At 53.3% G+C, this 18,254-nt stretch overlaps 1 protein-coding gene across 2 annotated transcripts in view; it reads left to right on the forward strand.

Moving 5' to 3' along the window:
* The window catches only part of LOC144488176 (dual specificity tyrosine-phosphorylation-regulated kinase 1A-like), a 60,195-nt gene extending 42,696 nt beyond the window's left edge, over positions 1-17,499 (forward strand). Inside the window, exons 10-11 of one of the 2 annotated variants that reach the window (XM_078206199.1) lie at positions 8,920-9,023; positions 15,543-17,499. In XM_078206199.1, coding sequence (XP_078062325.1) covers positions 8,920-9,023; positions 15,543-16,043 — 605 coding nt within the window. In that variant the 3' untranslated portion in view covers positions 16,044-17,499. The remainder of the gene's footprint in view (positions 1-8,919; positions 9,024-15,542) is intronic. The other variant, XM_078206200.1, reaches the window with a different exon arrangement.
* The last annotated feature ends 755 nt before the right edge of the window (positions 17,500-18,254 follow it).

Raw genomic sequence — 18,254 nt, forward strand, 5'->3', positions numbered from 1 at the left:
TCACTGTGTAACACGGGTACAGTACTGGTGGACATGGGTCTGTCACTGTATAACACTGGGGTACAGTACTGGTGGAGATGGGTCTGTCACTGTATAACACTGGGGTACGGTACTGGTGGGGACGGGCCTGTCACTGTATAACTCTGGGGTACAGTACTGGTGGGGACGGGCCTGTCCCTGTATAACACTGGGGTACAGTACTGGTGGGGAGGGGTCTGTCGCTGTCTAACACTGGGGTACAGTACTGGTGGGGACGGGTCTGTCACTGTATAACACTGGGGTACAGTACTGGTGGGGGCAGATTTATCGCTTTTTAACACGGGTACAGTACTGGGGGGACGGGCCTGTCCCTGTATAACACTGGGGTACAGTACTGGTGGGGACGGGTCTGTCACTGTATAACACTGGGGTACAGTACTGGTGGGGACGGGTCTGTCACTGTATAACACTGGGGTACAGTACTGGTGGGGACGGGTCTGTCACTGTATAACACTGGGGTACAGTACTGGTGGGGGCAGATTTATCGCTTTTTAACACTGGGGTACAGTATTGGTGGGGACGGGCCTATCACTGTACAACACTGGATACAGAGCTGGTAGGGACAGGTCTGTCGCTGTATAACACTGGGGTACAGTACTGGTGGGGACGGGTCTGTCACTGTATAACACGGGGGAACAGTACTGATGGGGACGGGTCTGTAGCTGTATAACACTGGGGTACAGTACTGATGGGGACGGGTCTGTCACTGTATAACACTGGGTTACAGTACTGGCGGAGATGGGTCTGTCTCTGTATAACACTGGCGTACAATACTGGTGGGGACGGGTCTGTCACTGTGTTACACTGGGTTTCAGTACTGTGGGGACAGGTCTGTCACTGTATAACACTGGGGTACAGTACTGATGGGGACGGGTCTGTTGCTGTATAACACTGGGGTACAGTACTGGTGAGAATCGGTCTATCACTGTATAAGACTGGGGTACAGTACTGGTTGGGACGGGTCTGTCACTGTGCAACACTGGGGTACAGTACTGATGGGGACGGGTCTGTCACTGTGTAACACTGGGGTACTGCCCTGGTGGGGACGGGTCTGTCTCTGTATAACACTGGCGTGCAGTGCTGGTGGGGACGGGTCTGTCACTGTATAACACTGGGATACAGTACTGTTGGGTACGGGTCTGTCGCTGTATAACACTGGGGTACAGTACTGATGGGGACGGGTCTGTCGCTGTGTAACACGGGTACAGTACTGCGGACGGGTCTGTCACTATAACACTAGGGTACAGTACTGGTGGGGACGGGACTGTCATTGTATAACACTGGGGTACAGTGCTGGTGGGGACGGGTCTGTCCCTGTGTAACACTCGGGTACGATACTGGTGGGGATGGGTCTGTCACTGTATAACACTGGAGTACGGTACTGGTGGGGACGGGTCGGTCGCTGTATAGCACTGGGGTACATTACTGGTGGGGAGGGTTCTGTCACTGTATAACACTGGGTTACAGCACTGGTGGGGACGGGTCTGTCACTGTTTAACACTGGGGTACAGTACTGGTGGGGAGGGTCTGTCACTGTATAACACTCGGGTACAGTACTGGTGGGGACGGGTCTGTCGCTGTATAACACTGGGGAACAGTACTGGTGGGGACGGGTCTGTCGCTGTATAACACTGGGGTACAGTACTGATGGGGACGGGGCTATCGCTGTATAACACAGGGGTACAGTACTGGTGGGGACGGGTCTGTCGCTGTATAACACTGGGGTACAGTACTGGTGGGGACAGGGCTCTCGCTGTATAACACGGGTACAGTACTGGTGGGGACGGGCTTGTCACTGTATAACACTGGGGTACAGTACTGGTGGGGATGGGTCTGTCACTGTATAACACTGGGGTACAGTACTGGTGGGGACGGGTCTGTCGCTGTATAACACTGGGGTACAGTACTGGTGGGGATGGGTCTGTCGCTGTATAACACTGGGGTACAGTACTGATGGGGAGGGGTCTGTCGCTATATAACACTGGGGTACAGTACTGGTGGGGACAGGGCTCTCGCTGGATAACACTGGTACAGTGCTGATGGGGACGGGGCTATCGCTGTATAACACTGGGGTACAGTGCTGGTGGGGACGTGTCTGTCACTGTGTAACACTGGGGTACAGCACTGGTGGGATGGATCTGTCGCTGTATAACACTGGGATACAGTACTGGTGGGGAGGGGTCTGTTGCTGTATAACACTGGGATACAGTACTGGTGGGGACAGGGCTATCGCTGGATAACACTGGGGTACAGTACTGGTGGGGGCGGGTCTGTCACTGTATAACACTGGGGTACAGTGCTGGTGGGGACGGGGCTATCGCTGTATAACACTGGGGTACAGTACTGGTGGGGACGGGGCTATCGCTGTATAACACTGGGGTACAGTGCTGGTGGGGACGGGGCTATCGCTGTATAACACTGGGGTACAGTACTGGTGGGGACAGGGCTATCGCTGGATAACACTGGGGTACAGTGCTGGTGGGGACGGGGCTATCGCTGTATAACTCTGGGGTACAGTACTGGTGGGGACGGGGCTATCGCTGGATAACACTGGGGTACAGTACTGGTGGGGACGGGGCTATCGTTGGAGAACACTGGGGTACAGTGCTGGTGGGGACGGGGCTATCGCTGTATAACACTGGGGTACAGTACTGGTGGGGACGGGGCTATCGCTGGATAACACTGGGGTACAGTACTGGTGGGGACGGGTCTGTCGCTGTATAACACTGGGGTACAGTACTGGTGGGGACGGGGATATCGCTGTATAACACTGGGGTACAGTACTGGTGGGGACGGGGATATCGCTGTATAACACTGGGGTACAGTACTGGTGGGGACGGGGCTATCGCTGTATAACACTGGGGTACAGTACTGGTGGGGACGGGGCTATCGCTGTATAACACTGGGGTACAGTACTGGTGGGGACGGGGCTATCGCTGTATAACACTGGGGTACAGTCCTGATGGGGATGGGTCTGTCACTGTATAACACTGGGGTACAGTACTGGTGGGGCAGTGTCTGTCACTATAACACTGGGGTACAGTACTGGTGGGGTTGGGTCTGTCACTATAACACTGGGGTACAGTACTGATGGGGACGGGTCTGTCACTGTATAACACTGGGGTACAGTACTGGTGGGGACGGGGCTATCGCTGTATAACACTGGGGTACAGTACTGGTGGGGACGGGGCTATCGCTGTATAACACTGGGGTACAGTACTGGTGGGGACGGGGCTATCGCTGTATAACAGTGGGGTACAGTACTGGTGGGGACGGGGCTATCGCTGTATAACACTGGGGTACAGTACTGGTGGGGACGGGGCTATCGCTGTATAACAGTGAGGTACAGAACTGGTGGGGACGGGGCTATCGCTGTATAACACTGGGGTACAGTACTGGTGGGGACGGGGCTATCGCTGTATAACACTGGGGTACAGTACTGGTGGGGACGGGGCTATCGCTGTATAACACTGGGGTACAGTCCTGATGGGGATGGGTCTGTCACTGTATAACACTGGGGTACAGTACTGGTGGGGCAGTGTCTGTCACTATAACACTGGGGTACAGTACTGGTGGGGTTGGGTCTGTCACTATAACACTGGGGTACAGTACTGGTGGGGACGGGTCTGTCACTGTATAACACTGGGGTACAGTACTGGTGGGGACGGGGCTATCGCTGTATAACACTGGGGTACAGTACTGGTGGGGACGGGGCTATCGCTGGATAACACTGGGGTACAGTACTGGTGGGGACGGGTCTGTCACTGTGTAACACTGGGGTACAGTACTGGTGGGGACGGGGCTATTGCTGTATAACACTGGGGTACAGTACTGGTGGGGACGGGGCTATCGCTGTATAACACTGGGGTACAGTACTGGTGGGGATGGGGCTATCGCTGGATAACACTGGGGCACAGTACTGGTGGGGATGGGGCTATCGCTGGATAACACTGGGGTACAGTACTGGTGGGGACGGGGCTATCGCTGTATAACACTGGGGTACAGTACTGGTGGGGATGGGTCTGTCGCTGTATAACACTGGGGTACAGTACTGGTGGGGACGGGGCTATTGCTGTATAACACTGGGGTACAGTACTGGTGGGGACGGGGATATCGCTGTATAACACTGGGGTACAGTACTGGTGGGGACGGGGCTATCGCTGTATAACACTGGGGTACAGTACTGGTGGGGATGGGTCTGTCACTGTATAACACTGGGGTACAGTACTGGTGGGGACGGGGCTATCGCTGTATAACACTGGGGTACAGTACTGGTGGGGATGGGGCTATCGCTGGATAACACTGGGGCACAGTACTGGTGGGGACGGGGCTATCGCTGGATAACACTGGGGTACAGTACTGGTGGGGATGGGGCTATCGCTGGATAACACTGGGGCACAGTACTGGTGGGGATGGGGCTATCGCTGGATAACACTGGGGCACAGTACTGGTGGGGATGGGGCTATCGCTGGATAACACTGGGGTACAGTACTGGTGGGGACGGGGCTATTGCTGTATAACACTGGTACAGTGCTGATGGGGACGGGGCTATCGCTGTATAACACTGGGGTACAGTGCTGGTGGGGACGTGTCTGTCACTGTGTAACACTGGGGTACAGCACTGGTGGGATGGATCTGTCGCTGTATAACACTGGGATACAGTACTGGTGGGGAGGGGTCTGTTGCTGTATAACACTGGGATACAGTACTGGTGGGGACAGGGCTATCGCTGGATAACACTGGGGTACAGTACTGGTGGGGGCGGGTCTGTCACTGTATAACACTGGGGTACAGTGCTGGTGGGGACGGGGCTATCGCTGTATAACACTGGGGTACAGTACTGGTGGGGACGGGGCTATCGCTGTATAACACTGGGGTACAGTGCTGGTGGGGACGGGGCTATCGCTGTATAACACTGGGGTACAGTACTGGTGGGGACAGGGCTATCGCTGGATAACACTGGGGTACAGTGCTGGTGGGGACGGGGCTATCGCTGTATAACTCTGGGGTACAGTACTGGTGGGGACGGGGCTATCGCTGGATAACACTGGGGTACAGTACTGGTGGGGACGGGGCTATCGTTGGAGAACACTGGGGTACAGTGCTGGTGGGGACGGGGCTATCGCTGTATAACACTGGGGTACAGTACTGGTGGGGACGGGGCTATCGCTGGATAACACTGGGGTACAGTACTGGTGGGGACGGGTCTGTCGCTGTATAACACTGGGGTACAGTACTGGTGGGGACGGGGATATCGCTGTATAACACTGGGGTACAGTACTGGTGGGGACGGGGATATCGCTGTATAACACTGGGGTACAGTACTGGTGGGGACGGGGCTATCGCTGTATAACACTGGGGTACAGTACTGGTGGGGACGGGGCTATCGCTGTATAACACTGGGGTACAGTACTGGTGGGGACGGGGCTATCGCTGTATAACACTGGGGTACAGTCCTGATGGGGATGGGTCTGTCACTGTATAACACTGGGGTACAGTACTGGTGGGGCAGTGTCTGTCACTATAACACTGGGGTACAGTACTGGTGGGGATGGGTCTGTCACTGTATAACACTGGGGTACAGTACTGGTGGGGTTGGGTCTGTCACTATAACACTGGGGTACAGTACTGATGGGGACGGGTCTGTCACTGTATAACACTGGGGTACAGTACTGGTGGGGACGGGGCTATCGCTGTATAACACTGGGGTACAGTACTGGTGGGGACGGGGCTATCGCTGTATAACACTGGGGTACAGTACTGGTGGGGACGGGGCTATCGCTGTATAACAGTGGGGTACAGTACTGGTGGGGACGGGGCTATCGCTGTATAACACTGGGGTACAGTACTGGTGGGGACGGGGCTATCGCTGTATAACAGTGAGGTACAGAACTGGTGGGGACGGGGCTATCGCTGTATAACACTGGGGTACAGTACTGGTGGGGACGGGGCTATCGCTGTATAACACTGGGGTACAGTACTGGTGGGGACGGGGCTATCGCTGTATAACACTGGGGTACAGTCCTGATGGGGATGGGTCTGTCACTGTATAACACTGGGGTACAGTACTGGTGGGGCAGTGTCTGTCACTATAACACTGGGGTACAGTACTGGTGGGGTTGGGTCTGTCACTATAACACTGGGGTACAGTACTGGTGGGGACGGGTCTGTCACTGTATAACACTGGGGTACAGTACTGGTGGGGACGGGGCTATCGCTGTATAACACTGGGGTACAGTACTGGTGGGGACGGGGCTATCGCTGGATAACACTGGGGTACAGTACTGGTGGGGACGGGTCTGTCACTGTGTAACACTGGGGTACAGTACTGGTGGGGACGGGGCTATTGCTGTATAACACTGGGGTACAGTACTGGTGGGGACGGGGATATCGCTGTATAACACTGGGGTACAGTACTGGTGGGGACGGGGCTATCGCTGTATAACACTGGGGTACAGTACTGGTGGGGACGGGGCTATCGCTGTATAACACTGGGGTACAGTACTGGTGGGGATGGGGCTATCGCTGGATAACACTGGGGCACAGTACTGGTGGGGACGGGGCTATCGCTGGATAACACTGGGGTACAGTACTGGTGGGGATGGGGCTATCGCTGGATAACACTGGGGTACAGTACTGGTGGGGACGGGGCTATCGCTGGATAACACTGGGGCACAGTACTGGTGGGGATGGGGCTATCGCTGGATAACACTGGGGCACAGTACTGGTGGGGATGGGGCTATCGCTGGATAACACTGGGGCACAGTACTGGTGGGGATGGGGCTATCGCTGGATAACACTGGGGTACAGTACTGGTGGGGACGGGGCTATCGCTGTATAACACTGGGGTACAGTACTGGTGGGGACGGGGATATCGCTGTATAACACTGGGGTACAGTACTGGTGGGGACGGGTCTGTCACTGTATAACACTGGGGTACAGTACTGGTGGGGACGGGGCTATCGCTGTATAACACTGGGGTACAGTACTGGTGGGGATGGGGCTATCGCTGGATAACACTGGGGCACAGTACTGGTGGGGACGGGGCTATCGCTGGATAACACTGGGGTACAGTACTGGTGGGGATGGGGCTATCGCTGGATAACACTGGGGTACAGTACTGGTGGGGACGGGGCTATCGCTGGATAACACTGGGGCACAGTACTGGTGGGGATGGGGCTATCGCTGGATAACACTGGGGCACAGTACTGGTGGGGATGGGGCTATCGCTGGATAACACTGGGGCACAGTACTGGTGGGGATGGGGCTATCGCTGGATAACACTGGGGTACAGTGCTGGTGGGGATGGGGCTATCGCTGGATAACACTGGGGCACAGTACTGGTGGGGATGGGGCTATCGCTGGATAACACTGGGGCACAGTACTGGTGGGGATGGGGCTATCGCTGGATAACACTGGGGTACAGTACTGGTGGGGACGGGGCTATTGCTGTATAACACTGGGGTACAGTACTGGTGGGGATGGGGCTATCGCTGGATAACACTGGGGTACAGTACTGGTGGGGACGGGGCTATTGCTGTATAACACTGGGGCACAGTACTGGTGGGGATGGGTCTGTCACTGTATAACACTGGGGCACAGTACTGGTGGGGATGGGTCTGTCACTGTATAACACTGGGGCACAGTACTGGTGGGGATGGGTCTGTCACTGTATAACACTGGGGTACAGTACTGGTGGGGATGGGGCTATCGCTGGATAACACTGGGGTACAGTACTGGTGGGGATGGGTCTGTCACTGTATAACTCTGGGGTACAGTACTGGTGGGGATGGGGCTATCGCTGGATAACACTGGGGCACAGTACTGGTGGGGACGGGGCTATTGCTGTATAACACTGGGGTACAGTACTGGTGGGGACGGGGATATCGCTGGATAACACTGGGGTACAGTACTGGTGGGGACGGGGCTATTGCTGTATAACACTGGGGCACAGTACTGGTGGGGATGGGTCTGTCACTGTATAACACTGGGGCACAGTACTGGTGGGGATGGGTCTGTCACTGTATAACACTGGGGTACAGTACTGGTGGGGACGGGGCTATCGCTGTATAACACTGGGGCACAGTACTGGTGGGGATGGGTCTGTCACTGTATAACACTGGGGCACAGTACTGGTGGGGATGGGTCTGTCACTGTATAACTCTGGGGTACAGTACTGGTGGGGATGGGGCTATCGCTGGATAACACTGGGGCACAGTACTGGTGGGGACGGGGCTATTGCTGTATAACACTGGGGCACAGTACTGGTGGGGATGGGTCTGTCACTGTATAACACTGGGGTACAGTACTGGTGGGGATGGGGCTATCGCTGGATAACACTGGGGCACAGTACTGGTGGGGACGGGGCTATTGCTGTATAACACTGGGGCACAGTACTGGTGGGGATGGGTCTGTCACTGTATAACACTGGGGCACAGTACTGGTGGGGATGGGTCTGTCACTGTATAACACTGGGGTACAGTACTGGTGGGGACGGGGCTATTGCTGTATAACAGTGGGGCACCATACCGTGTGCTGTGTGTTCTAATGGGTTATTTGTCACTCTGCGCTCCTGGATGGGTTTGATGTTTGCTGCTGCTTTGATTTTGTTCCATTTCCAGTCGGAGTTGGGGGATTGGTTATGGTTTTTGTCCAGAGTGTTGGTCCTGTTCCGTGGCCTGTGTAACTATTTGAATGTCTTGCTCCTTTTCCATGCTGCTGTTGTCAGCTGCTTGTGTTTTGTACCTGCAGTGTCTCTGTGTGCTTTCTATCTCCCTGTTTGATTGTGTCTCCCTCACTCTTTCACCATTACCCCTCCACCCAATCGAGTCCCTGCTCCTGGGGTCTCCACTTCTAACCGTTGACCGTTCCTACTCCCAGGTGGCTCCAGCGGCTCTTCGAGTGAGACCCGGAATCAGCGGTACACCAACCGATACTTCAACAGCACCGAGGTTCACACGGACTATGAAATGCACAGTCCACAGGTACGGGGTCTCCGAACCTCTCCATTCAGTGACCTAGCTATTGATCAGTGCATGTTGGGGAATTGGGAGGGTCACAAGCCAATGATAGTCAAAAAGCTCCTGGTCTGAACGCAGCACAGTCTGTCCGACATGGTGAAGACACCCTGCCAGTTTCCTGGATCCCATTCACGGCAATGGAGGAGAAGCCTGCTCCCAGACTGACATGCAGTTCTTTTCTTCAGGAAGATCCGGGCCTTCCTCCCTCCCGACACTCACTGTCTTCAGAAGTAACTCTTGTGTGTTTTCTTTGCTTCATTTCGGACATCTTGGCTGTATTCTTTAGTTGGTTGTTGAAGAGGTAAAGTATTGTGCAGAGTGCAGGCTACGTGTCACGTTTTTCAGTGACTGCCCATCTTTTATCTTATTTGTAAAGCTGGTGATTGTGACCTATGTGACTGATGTGTGTGTATATGTGTGTGTGTGTGTGCATGTGTATATCTGTTTGTGTGTGTGTATATCTGTTTGTGTGTGTGTGTGTGTGTGCGTGTGTATATCTGTTTGTGTGTGCGTGTGTATATCTGTTTGTGTGTGCGTGTGTATATCTGTTTGTGTGTGTGTGTGTATATCTGTGCGTGTGTATATCTGTGCGTGTGTATATCTGTGTGTGTGTGTATATCTGTGTGTGTGTGTATATCTGTGTGTGTGTGTATATCTGTGTGTGTGTATATCTGTGTGTGTGTGTATATCTGTGTGTGTGTATATCTGTGTGTGTATATCTGTGTGTGTGTGTATATCTGTGTGTGTGTGTATATCTGTGTGTGTGTGTGTGTATATCTGTGTGTGTGTGTATATCTGTGTGTGTGTGTATATCTGTGTGTGTGTGTATATCTGTGTGTGTGTGTATATCTGTGTGTGTGTGTATATCTGTGTGTGTGTGTATATCTGTGTGTGTGTGTGTATATCTGTGTGTGTGTGTGTGTATATCTGTGTGTGTGTGTGTGTATATCTGTGTGTGTGTGTATATCTGTTTGTGCGTGTGAATATCTGTTTGTGCGTGTGAATATCTGTTTGTGCGTGTGAATATCTGTTTGTGTGTGTGTGTATATCTGTTTGTGTGTGTGTGTGTATATCTGTTTGTGCGTGTGTATATCTGTTTGTGTGCGTGTGTGTGTGTATATCTGTTTGCGTGCGTGTGTATATCTGTTTGTGTGCGTGTGTATATCTGTGTGTGTGCGTGTGTATATCTGTGTGTGTGTATATCTGTGTGTGTGTGTGCATATATATATATATATATTTGTGTGTATATCTGTGTGTGTATATCTGTGTGTGTATATCTGTGTGTGTATATCTGTGTGTGTATATCTGTGTGTGTATATCTGTGTGTGTGTATATCTGTGTGTATATCTGTGTGTGTGTGTGTGTATATATATATATATATATTTGTGTGTATATCTGTGTGCGTGTGTATATCTGTGCGTGTGTATATCTGTGCGTGTGTATATCTGTGTGTGTGTGCATATATATATATATATGTGTGTGTATATCTGTGTGTGTGTATATCTCTGTGCGTGTGTATATCTGTGCGTGTGTATATCTGTGTGTGTGTGCATATATATATATATGTGTGTATATCTGTGTGTGTGTGTATATCTGTGTGTGTATATCTGTGTGTGTGTGTGCATATATATATATATTTGTGTGTATATCTGTGTGCGTGTGTATATCTGTGTGTGTGTGTGTGTGCATATATATATATATATCTACTTGTGTGTATATCTGTGTGTATGTGCGCACGTCTGCCTGTGTCTTATTCTCCCCATGTACGGGCTCCAGCTAATGGCTAACGCTGTGACCCGCTGTGCCAGTGTGCTGCTGTGCCCACTGTGTTGCCCAGCTTCCTGGGGCCGTGTTGTTCCCTTGCATGAAGTTTGTTTCATCGCTGTGTCTTTGTAAGGATTGTCAAGAGTCCATTGCCCCCCTCGTCTCCCCCCTACTCCAACCTCCTACAGCTGAAGAATCCACCTTTGGAAAAGGACGCAGGGCCACTAAATGAGAGAAGAGGCAGGGGATGGTGTGTGGACTCTGAAGAAGGTCGTGCTGTCATTGTGGAGTTTCCTGCTTTACTCCGCCATCTCCAGTAGGTGGGAGCGGGAGCGGGATTCCTGCAGCTTCACTGAGCATGGCTGGAGTCTCATCCTGATGCTGTTGCAAGTACTGTGACAACTTGTGGGCCGAAGGGCCTGTTTGTGCTGTATTTTTTCTATGTTCGATGTTCTATCCTTCCTATAGCGCGGCGCCCAGAACTGTGCACAATATTCCCGCTGAGCTCTGACCAGTGTCTTGTATAAGTTCAGCACAACCTCCTGGCTCCTGTTCTCTGTGCCCGTTAATAAATCCCAGAATACTATCTGCATCATTAACTGCTCTCTCCCCCTGTCCCACCGACACTGGTCTCTGCACAGATACCCCCAGCTCCCTCTGCTCCCGCCCCCTCTGAGAATTTTACCCTCTATTTTATGTTTTCTCTCCATGCTCTTCCTCCCAGAATGCATCACCTCACACTTCTCCACATTGAAAGTTATCGGCCGCCTGTCCACCCACTCCCCCAACCTGTCTCCATCCTTTGGAAGTTCTACACAGTCCTCCTCTCAGTTTACAATATTTCCAAGTTTTGTGGCATCTGCAAACTTTGAAACTGTGCCCTGCACAGCAAGATCGAGATCATTAATATGTATCAGGAAAAACAGGGGCCCCAGTACCGACCCCTGGGAAACTCCAATACAAACCTTCCTTCAGCCTGAAAAATATCCACTGGCCCTTACTCTCTGCTCCTGTTATTCAGCTGATTTTGAGTCCATGTTGCTGCTGTCCCTTTTATTCCATGAGCTGTAACTTTTCTCAAAAGCCTGTTGTGTGGCACTGTATTGAATGCCTTCCGAAAGTCTATATACACCACATCCACAGCATTACCCTCATCAACCTCCTCTTGTCACCTCCCACAAAACACTCCAGCAAGTTAGAGAGACACAATTTCCCCTTTAGAAATCCATGCTGGCTCTTCCCAATCCCACATTTTTCAATGTGATTCCTAATTCCTGAAGAATTGTTTCTGGGAGTTTTCCCACCACTGATGTGAAACTGACTGCTCTGTAATTGTTGAGCTTATCTTTATAATCTATTTTTAACAAGGGCATAACCTTTGCAATTCTCCAGTCCTCTGGCACCTCCTCGGAGTCAGAGAAGACGGGAAGATTATGACCAGCGCTGCTACAATTTCCATCCTCACTTCCTTCAGCGCAGCAACTCAGAAGCACTCACCAGCAAGGATCACTTGACAGTGATCAGGAGCAGGAACCCTGGCTGATTTCCCATCTCTCTCTGACCCAGGGATCACTGGACAGTGATCAGGAGCAGGAACCCTGGCTGATTTCCCCTCTCTCTCTGACCCAAGGATCTCTGGACAGTGATCAGGAGCAGGAACCCTGGCTGATTTCCCCCCTCTCTAACCCAGGGATCACTGGACAGTGATCAGGAGCAGGAAACCCTGGCTGATTTCCCCTCTCTCTCTAACCCAGGGATCACTGGACAGTGATCAGGAGCAGGAATCCTGGCTGATTTCCCCTCTCTCTCTAACCCAGGGATCACTGGACAGTGATCAGGAGCAGGAACCCTGGCTGATTCCCCCTCTCTCTCTAACCCAGGGATCACTGGACAGTGATCAGGAACAGGAACCCTGGCTGATTTCCTCACTCTCGCTAACCCAGGGATCACTGGACAGTGATCAGGAGCAGGAACCCTGGCTGATTTCCCCTCTCTCTCTAACCCAGGGATCACTGGACAGTGATCAGGAACAGGAACCCTGGCTGATTTCCCCTCTCTCTCTCTAACCCAGGGATCACTGGACAGTGATCAGGAGCAGGAACCCTGGCTGATTTCCCCTCTCTCTCTAACCCAGGGATCACTGGACAGGGATCAGGAGCAGGAACCCTGGCTGATTTCCTCTCTCTCTAACCCAGGGATCACTGGACAGTGATCAGGAGCAGGAACCCTGGCTGATTTCCCCTCTCTCTCTAACCCAGGGATCACTGGACAGGGATCAGGAGCAGGAACCCTGGCTGATTTCCTCTCTCTCTAACCCAGGGATCACTGGACAGGGATCAGGAGCAGGAACCCTGGCTGATTTCCCCTCTCTCTCTAACCCAGGGATCACTGGACAGTGATCAGGAGCAGGAACCCTGGCTGATTTCCCCTCTCTCTCTAACCCAGGGATCACTGGACAGTGATCAGGAGCAGGAACCCTGGCTGATTTCCCCTCTTTCTCTAACCCAGGGATCACTGGACAGTGATCAGGAGCAGGAACCCTGGCTGATTTCCTCTCTCTCTCTAACCCAGGGATCACTGGACAGGGATCAGGAGCAGGAACCCTGGCTGATTTCCTCTCTCTCTAACCCAGGGATCACTGGACAGGGATCAGGAGCAGGAACCCTGGCTGATTCCCCCTCTCTCTCTAACCCAGGGATCACTGGACAGGGATCAGGAGCAGGAACCCTGGCTGATTTCCCCTCTCTCTCTCTAACCCAGGGATCACTGGACAGTGATCAGGAGCAGGAACCCTGGCTGATTTCCTCTCTCTCTCTAACCCAGGGATCACTGGACAGTGATCAGGAGCAGGAACCCTGGCTGATTTCCTCTCTCTCTCTAACCCAGGGATCACTGGACAGGGATCAGGAGCAGGAACCCTGGCTGATTTCCTCTCTCTCTAACCCAGGGATCACTGGACAGGGATCAGGAGCAGGAACCCTGGCTGATTTCCCCTCTCTCTCTAACCCAGGGATCACTGGACAGTGATCAGGAGCAGGAACCCTGGCTGATTTCCCCTCTCTCTCTAACCCAGGGATCACTGGACAGGGATCAGGAGCAGGAACCCTGGCTGATTTCCTCACTCTCGCTAACCCAGGGATCACTGGACAGTGATCAGGAGCAGGAACCCTGGCTGATTTCCCCTCTCTCTCTCTAACCCAGGGATCACTGGACAGTGATCAGGAGCAGGAACCCTGGCTGATTTCCTCTCTCTCTCTAACCCAGGGATCACTGCACAGGGATCAGGAGCAGGATCCCTGGCTGATTCCCCCTCTCTCTCTAACCCAGGGATCACTGGACAGTGATCAGGAACAGGAACCCTGGCTGATTTCCCCTCTCTCTCTCTAACCCAGGGATCACTGGACAGGGATCAGGAGCAGGAACCCTGGCTGATTTCCTCTCTCTCTCTAACCCAGGGATCACTGCACAGTGATCAGGAGCAGGAACCCTGGCTGATTTCCCCTCTCTCTCTAACCCAGGGATCACTGGACAGTGATCAGGAGCAGGAACCCTGGCTGATTTCCCCTCTCTCTCTAACCCAGGGGTCACTGGACAGGGATCAGGAGCAGGAACCCTGGCTGATTTCCCCTCTCTCTCTAACCCAGGGATCACTGGACAGTGATCAGGAGCAGGAACCCTGGCTGATTTCCCCTCTCTCTCTAACCCAGGGATCACTGGACAGTGATCAGGAACAGGAACCCTGGCTGATTTCCTCACTCTCGCTAACCCAGGGATCACTGGACAGTGATCAGGAGCAGGAACCCTGGCTGATTTCCCCTCTCTCTCTCTAACCCAGGGATCACTGGACAGTGATCAGGAGCAGGAACCCTGGCTGATTTCCTCTCTCTCTCTAACCCAGGGATCACTGCACAGGGATCAGGAGCAGGATCCCTGGCTGATTCCCCCTCTCTCTCTAACCCAGGGATCACTGGACAGTGATCAGGAACAGGAACCCTGGCTGATTTCCCCTCTCTCTCTCTAACCCAGGGATCACTGGACAGGGATCAGGAGCAGGAACCCTGGCTGATTTCCTCTCTCTCTCTAACCCAGGGATCACTGCACAGTGATCAGGAGCAGGAACCCTGGCTGATTTCCCCTCTCTCTCTAACCCAGGGATCACTGCACAGTGATCAGGAGCAGGAACCCTGGCTGATTTCCCCTCTCTCTCTAACCCAGGGGTCACTGGACAGGGATCAGGAGCAGGAACCCTGGCTGATTTCCCCTCTCTCTCTAACCCAGGGATCACTGGACAGTGATCAGGAGCAGGAACCCTGGCTGATTCCCCCTCTCTCTCTAACCCAGGGATCACTGCACAGTGATCAGGAGCAGGAACCCTGGCTGATTTCCCCTCTCTCTCTAACCCAGGGATCACTGGACAGTGATCAGGAGCAGGAACCCTGGCTGATTCCCTCTCTCTCTAACCCAGGGATCACTGGACAGGGATCAGGAGCAGGAACCCTGGCTGATTCCCTCTCTCTCTAACCCAGGGAATATTAAGTAGAACCCAGTTCCCATTAATGCCCTGAATTGAGATGTGTGACCCTGCTCCCCCCACCGCAGCATACAGGGCCGGGTTGAATGAGATGTGGAAAGGGTGGTTTGCAGGTGGTTTTGGTTGAGCCTGGTTGTTAAGCTGACCATTCTGTCATTGCTGATGTTGCTGTTTTCTGTTGTTTGTAGGTTCCACTGCCTTCAATGCAGCAGCAGCAGCAGCTGCGCCTGTGGACCAGCGGAGACGCACCAACACGAAGCAGCAGCGACCTGTACCCCCCGCTGCTTCCTCACCCCATGACTGGGGCTCCACAGCCGCACCTCCAAGGTAACGAGCAGCACTTGTACCGCCACGGGAGCGCCAGGGTGCCACAGCAGTACCATCATCACCACCATCGCCAGCTGCTGTCGGCCTCCCCGCCGTTGGCCTCTGAGTCTGCTGCCTCTGCCCACGCCTTCCTCCTCCTCTCCCCCCAGAGTCCGGACTCCACGCCGCGAGGATCCTCGGCTTTGCACCTTCGGACTAGGACCGTCATGCCTGTGCACAGCCTGTACCCGGCGCCTGGCCCCCCATGCCCCGAGACTGAGAGCACCTCCAGGGGCTCCAGGCAGCTGGGATCCAGAGGTGAAGCAGACAGCACGCCCATGATGGCCTTCTGTCCCCAGCAAAGCTCAGCAGCCACTTCCTGATAAGAACTTCACAGATAAAAAAAGCAAATTCTATATATTATATAAAAGATGGAAATAAATAAAGCCATAACATTGATCAAGTGCTGCATGGGTCAGGGTGGGGAGGGGAGGGGAGGGAGGGGGGCAGGGTGGGGAGGGAGGAGGGCAGGGCCTGCTCGAGTGAAGGGCCAGTGACTATTTCATTGCAACTTGCTGATCTGAGCTGAGCTCTCCTGTACGTTTGTTTTCTCTCATTTATTCAATAGTCTGTGCCAGAGCTTCCAAGGGCTTTGTTGGGATGTTTTGCTGAGAAAATGGTGGAGTTTCTGATCCCTGTCCATCCAGGAATTGGTTTCTCTCTGTGTCTCGGTCTCCCACCCCTGTTTCTAACACCCTGGCTCACTCTCTCACTTTCCCTGACTCTGGCACTCTCTCTCACTGGTGCTCTCTCTCAAACTAGCTCTCTCACACTCTCTCTTTCCTCACTCTGACTCGCTCACTCTCACTCAATCTGGTTCACTCTCTCTCAAGCTGTCTCGTTCGCATTCTCTCTCACTCACTCTGGTGCTCTCTGTCTCTCACTCTGGCTCTCTCTCAATCTGGTGCTCTCTCCCTCGTTCTCACTCAGACAGGCTCTCACTCTCGATCTCTCTCACCTCAGTTACTTTCCCCCTCTCTCTGCCTTTCCTCTCCTGATTTCATGGCTATCTTTACTGTTCCCAAACACTGGTGCAAAGACACAGGACAGTGCTTCTGGAGTCCCTCACAGCCTCTGTCGTCTCTCCTTTTCTTCCTGGCTGATCAGTAAAAGGTATTCTGTTGGATTGGTCAGAGTACACACATCTCTCTAGTTCACTCCCTCGCTCTCACTCCATCTCTCCTCCCTGCCCCTCCTGTCGATCCTCCCTCTCTCTGCCAATCCTCCCCTCAGCTCTCCTGCGTTCCTGCAGCTATCCTAATCTAACACTACAGTGACTTCTCTTTATTTCATTCGAGTTGGTTTTGTGTGTGTGTGCGCGTGTGTGTATGGAATTGTGGAGCTCCTGGCTGCAGCCCATCTCCATTTCCACAGCTTCTGGAGACTTCTGTGCCTCTATCTGTTGCCCCGTCCTGCTTGAGGTGTGGGCAGATATGGGGAACATGGAAATACAGTGCTAGCGTTCAGTATTAAAGGCAGCCTATTGCCCCTACTCTGAGTTCCCCACACGGTGTGTGGCGGGGGGGGGGGTACAGCTCCCACAGAGACTCTGGGGCAGGAGGACTTTTTACAAAAAGGGGATATGGAAAAGCATTAGTTTCAGAGCATAGTGACAATTAGCTTTTGTCTTTTTTTTAATTTATTGTACCAAAGACTGTCTCGAGGTATCACTGGGAAATGTCTGAAAAGTGGGCGGGTAAATGTGTACAGGATTTTAGATTTGTCTTTTAAAATGTCTTTTTTTTTCCTAACACTTTGTTTTAAAAATATATAAAAATGCCGGTGATTGTAAAATCTCATTTGTGCTGTTGAAGGAGCCAGGCGTGGGTGTGGCTGAGAGTGTGGGGGAGATGGGTGGGTATCTGTGTGCCCTTTGGATGGGTGTGAGAGAAACTGCAGGTATCTGTGTGTGTATACACACACACAAGCTGGTGTGCGTGTGTCTGAACCTGACCTTACTGTACATGGATAGAACTGTGTCGAGTGTTTTCCAGCCTGGATACGTTGGCGTGGGAGACTCCAGTCAGCTGTCACTCAGTCCAATCACAACAGTGTGTTTGCAGCTCTTCCACAACTCCAACCCACGTTCAACAACACTGCATTATGTTACTGAAGGTGTGCACGGTGACACAGTGGTTAGCGCTGCTGCCTCACAGCGCCAGGGACCCGGGTTCGATTCCCGGGGGCACGGTGACACAGTGGTTAGCGCTGCTGCCTCACAGCGCCAGGGACCCGGGTTCCATTCCCGGGGGCACGGTGACACAGTGGTTAGCGCTGCTGCCTCACAGCGCCAGGGACCCGGGTTCCATTCCCGGGGGCACGGTGACACAGTGGTTAGCGCTGCTGCCTCACAGCGCCAGGGACCCGGGTTCGATTCCCGGGGGCACGGTGACACAGTGGTTAGCGCTGCTGCCTCACGGCGCCAGGGACCCGGGTTCGATTCCCGGGGGCACGGTGACACAGTGGTTAGCGCTGCTGCCTCACAGCGCCAGGGACCCGGGTTCGATTCCCGGGGGCACGGTGACACAGTGGTT

Source organism: Mustelus asterias, unplaced genomic scaffold (assembly GCF_964213995.1).
Source record: "Mustelus asterias unplaced genomic scaffold, sMusAst1.hap1.1 HAP1_SCAFFOLD_1353, whole genome shotgun sequence".
NCBI classification, from domain to species: domain Eukaryota; kingdom Metazoa; phylum Chordata; class Chondrichthyes; order Carcharhiniformes; family Triakidae; genus Mustelus; species Mustelus asterias.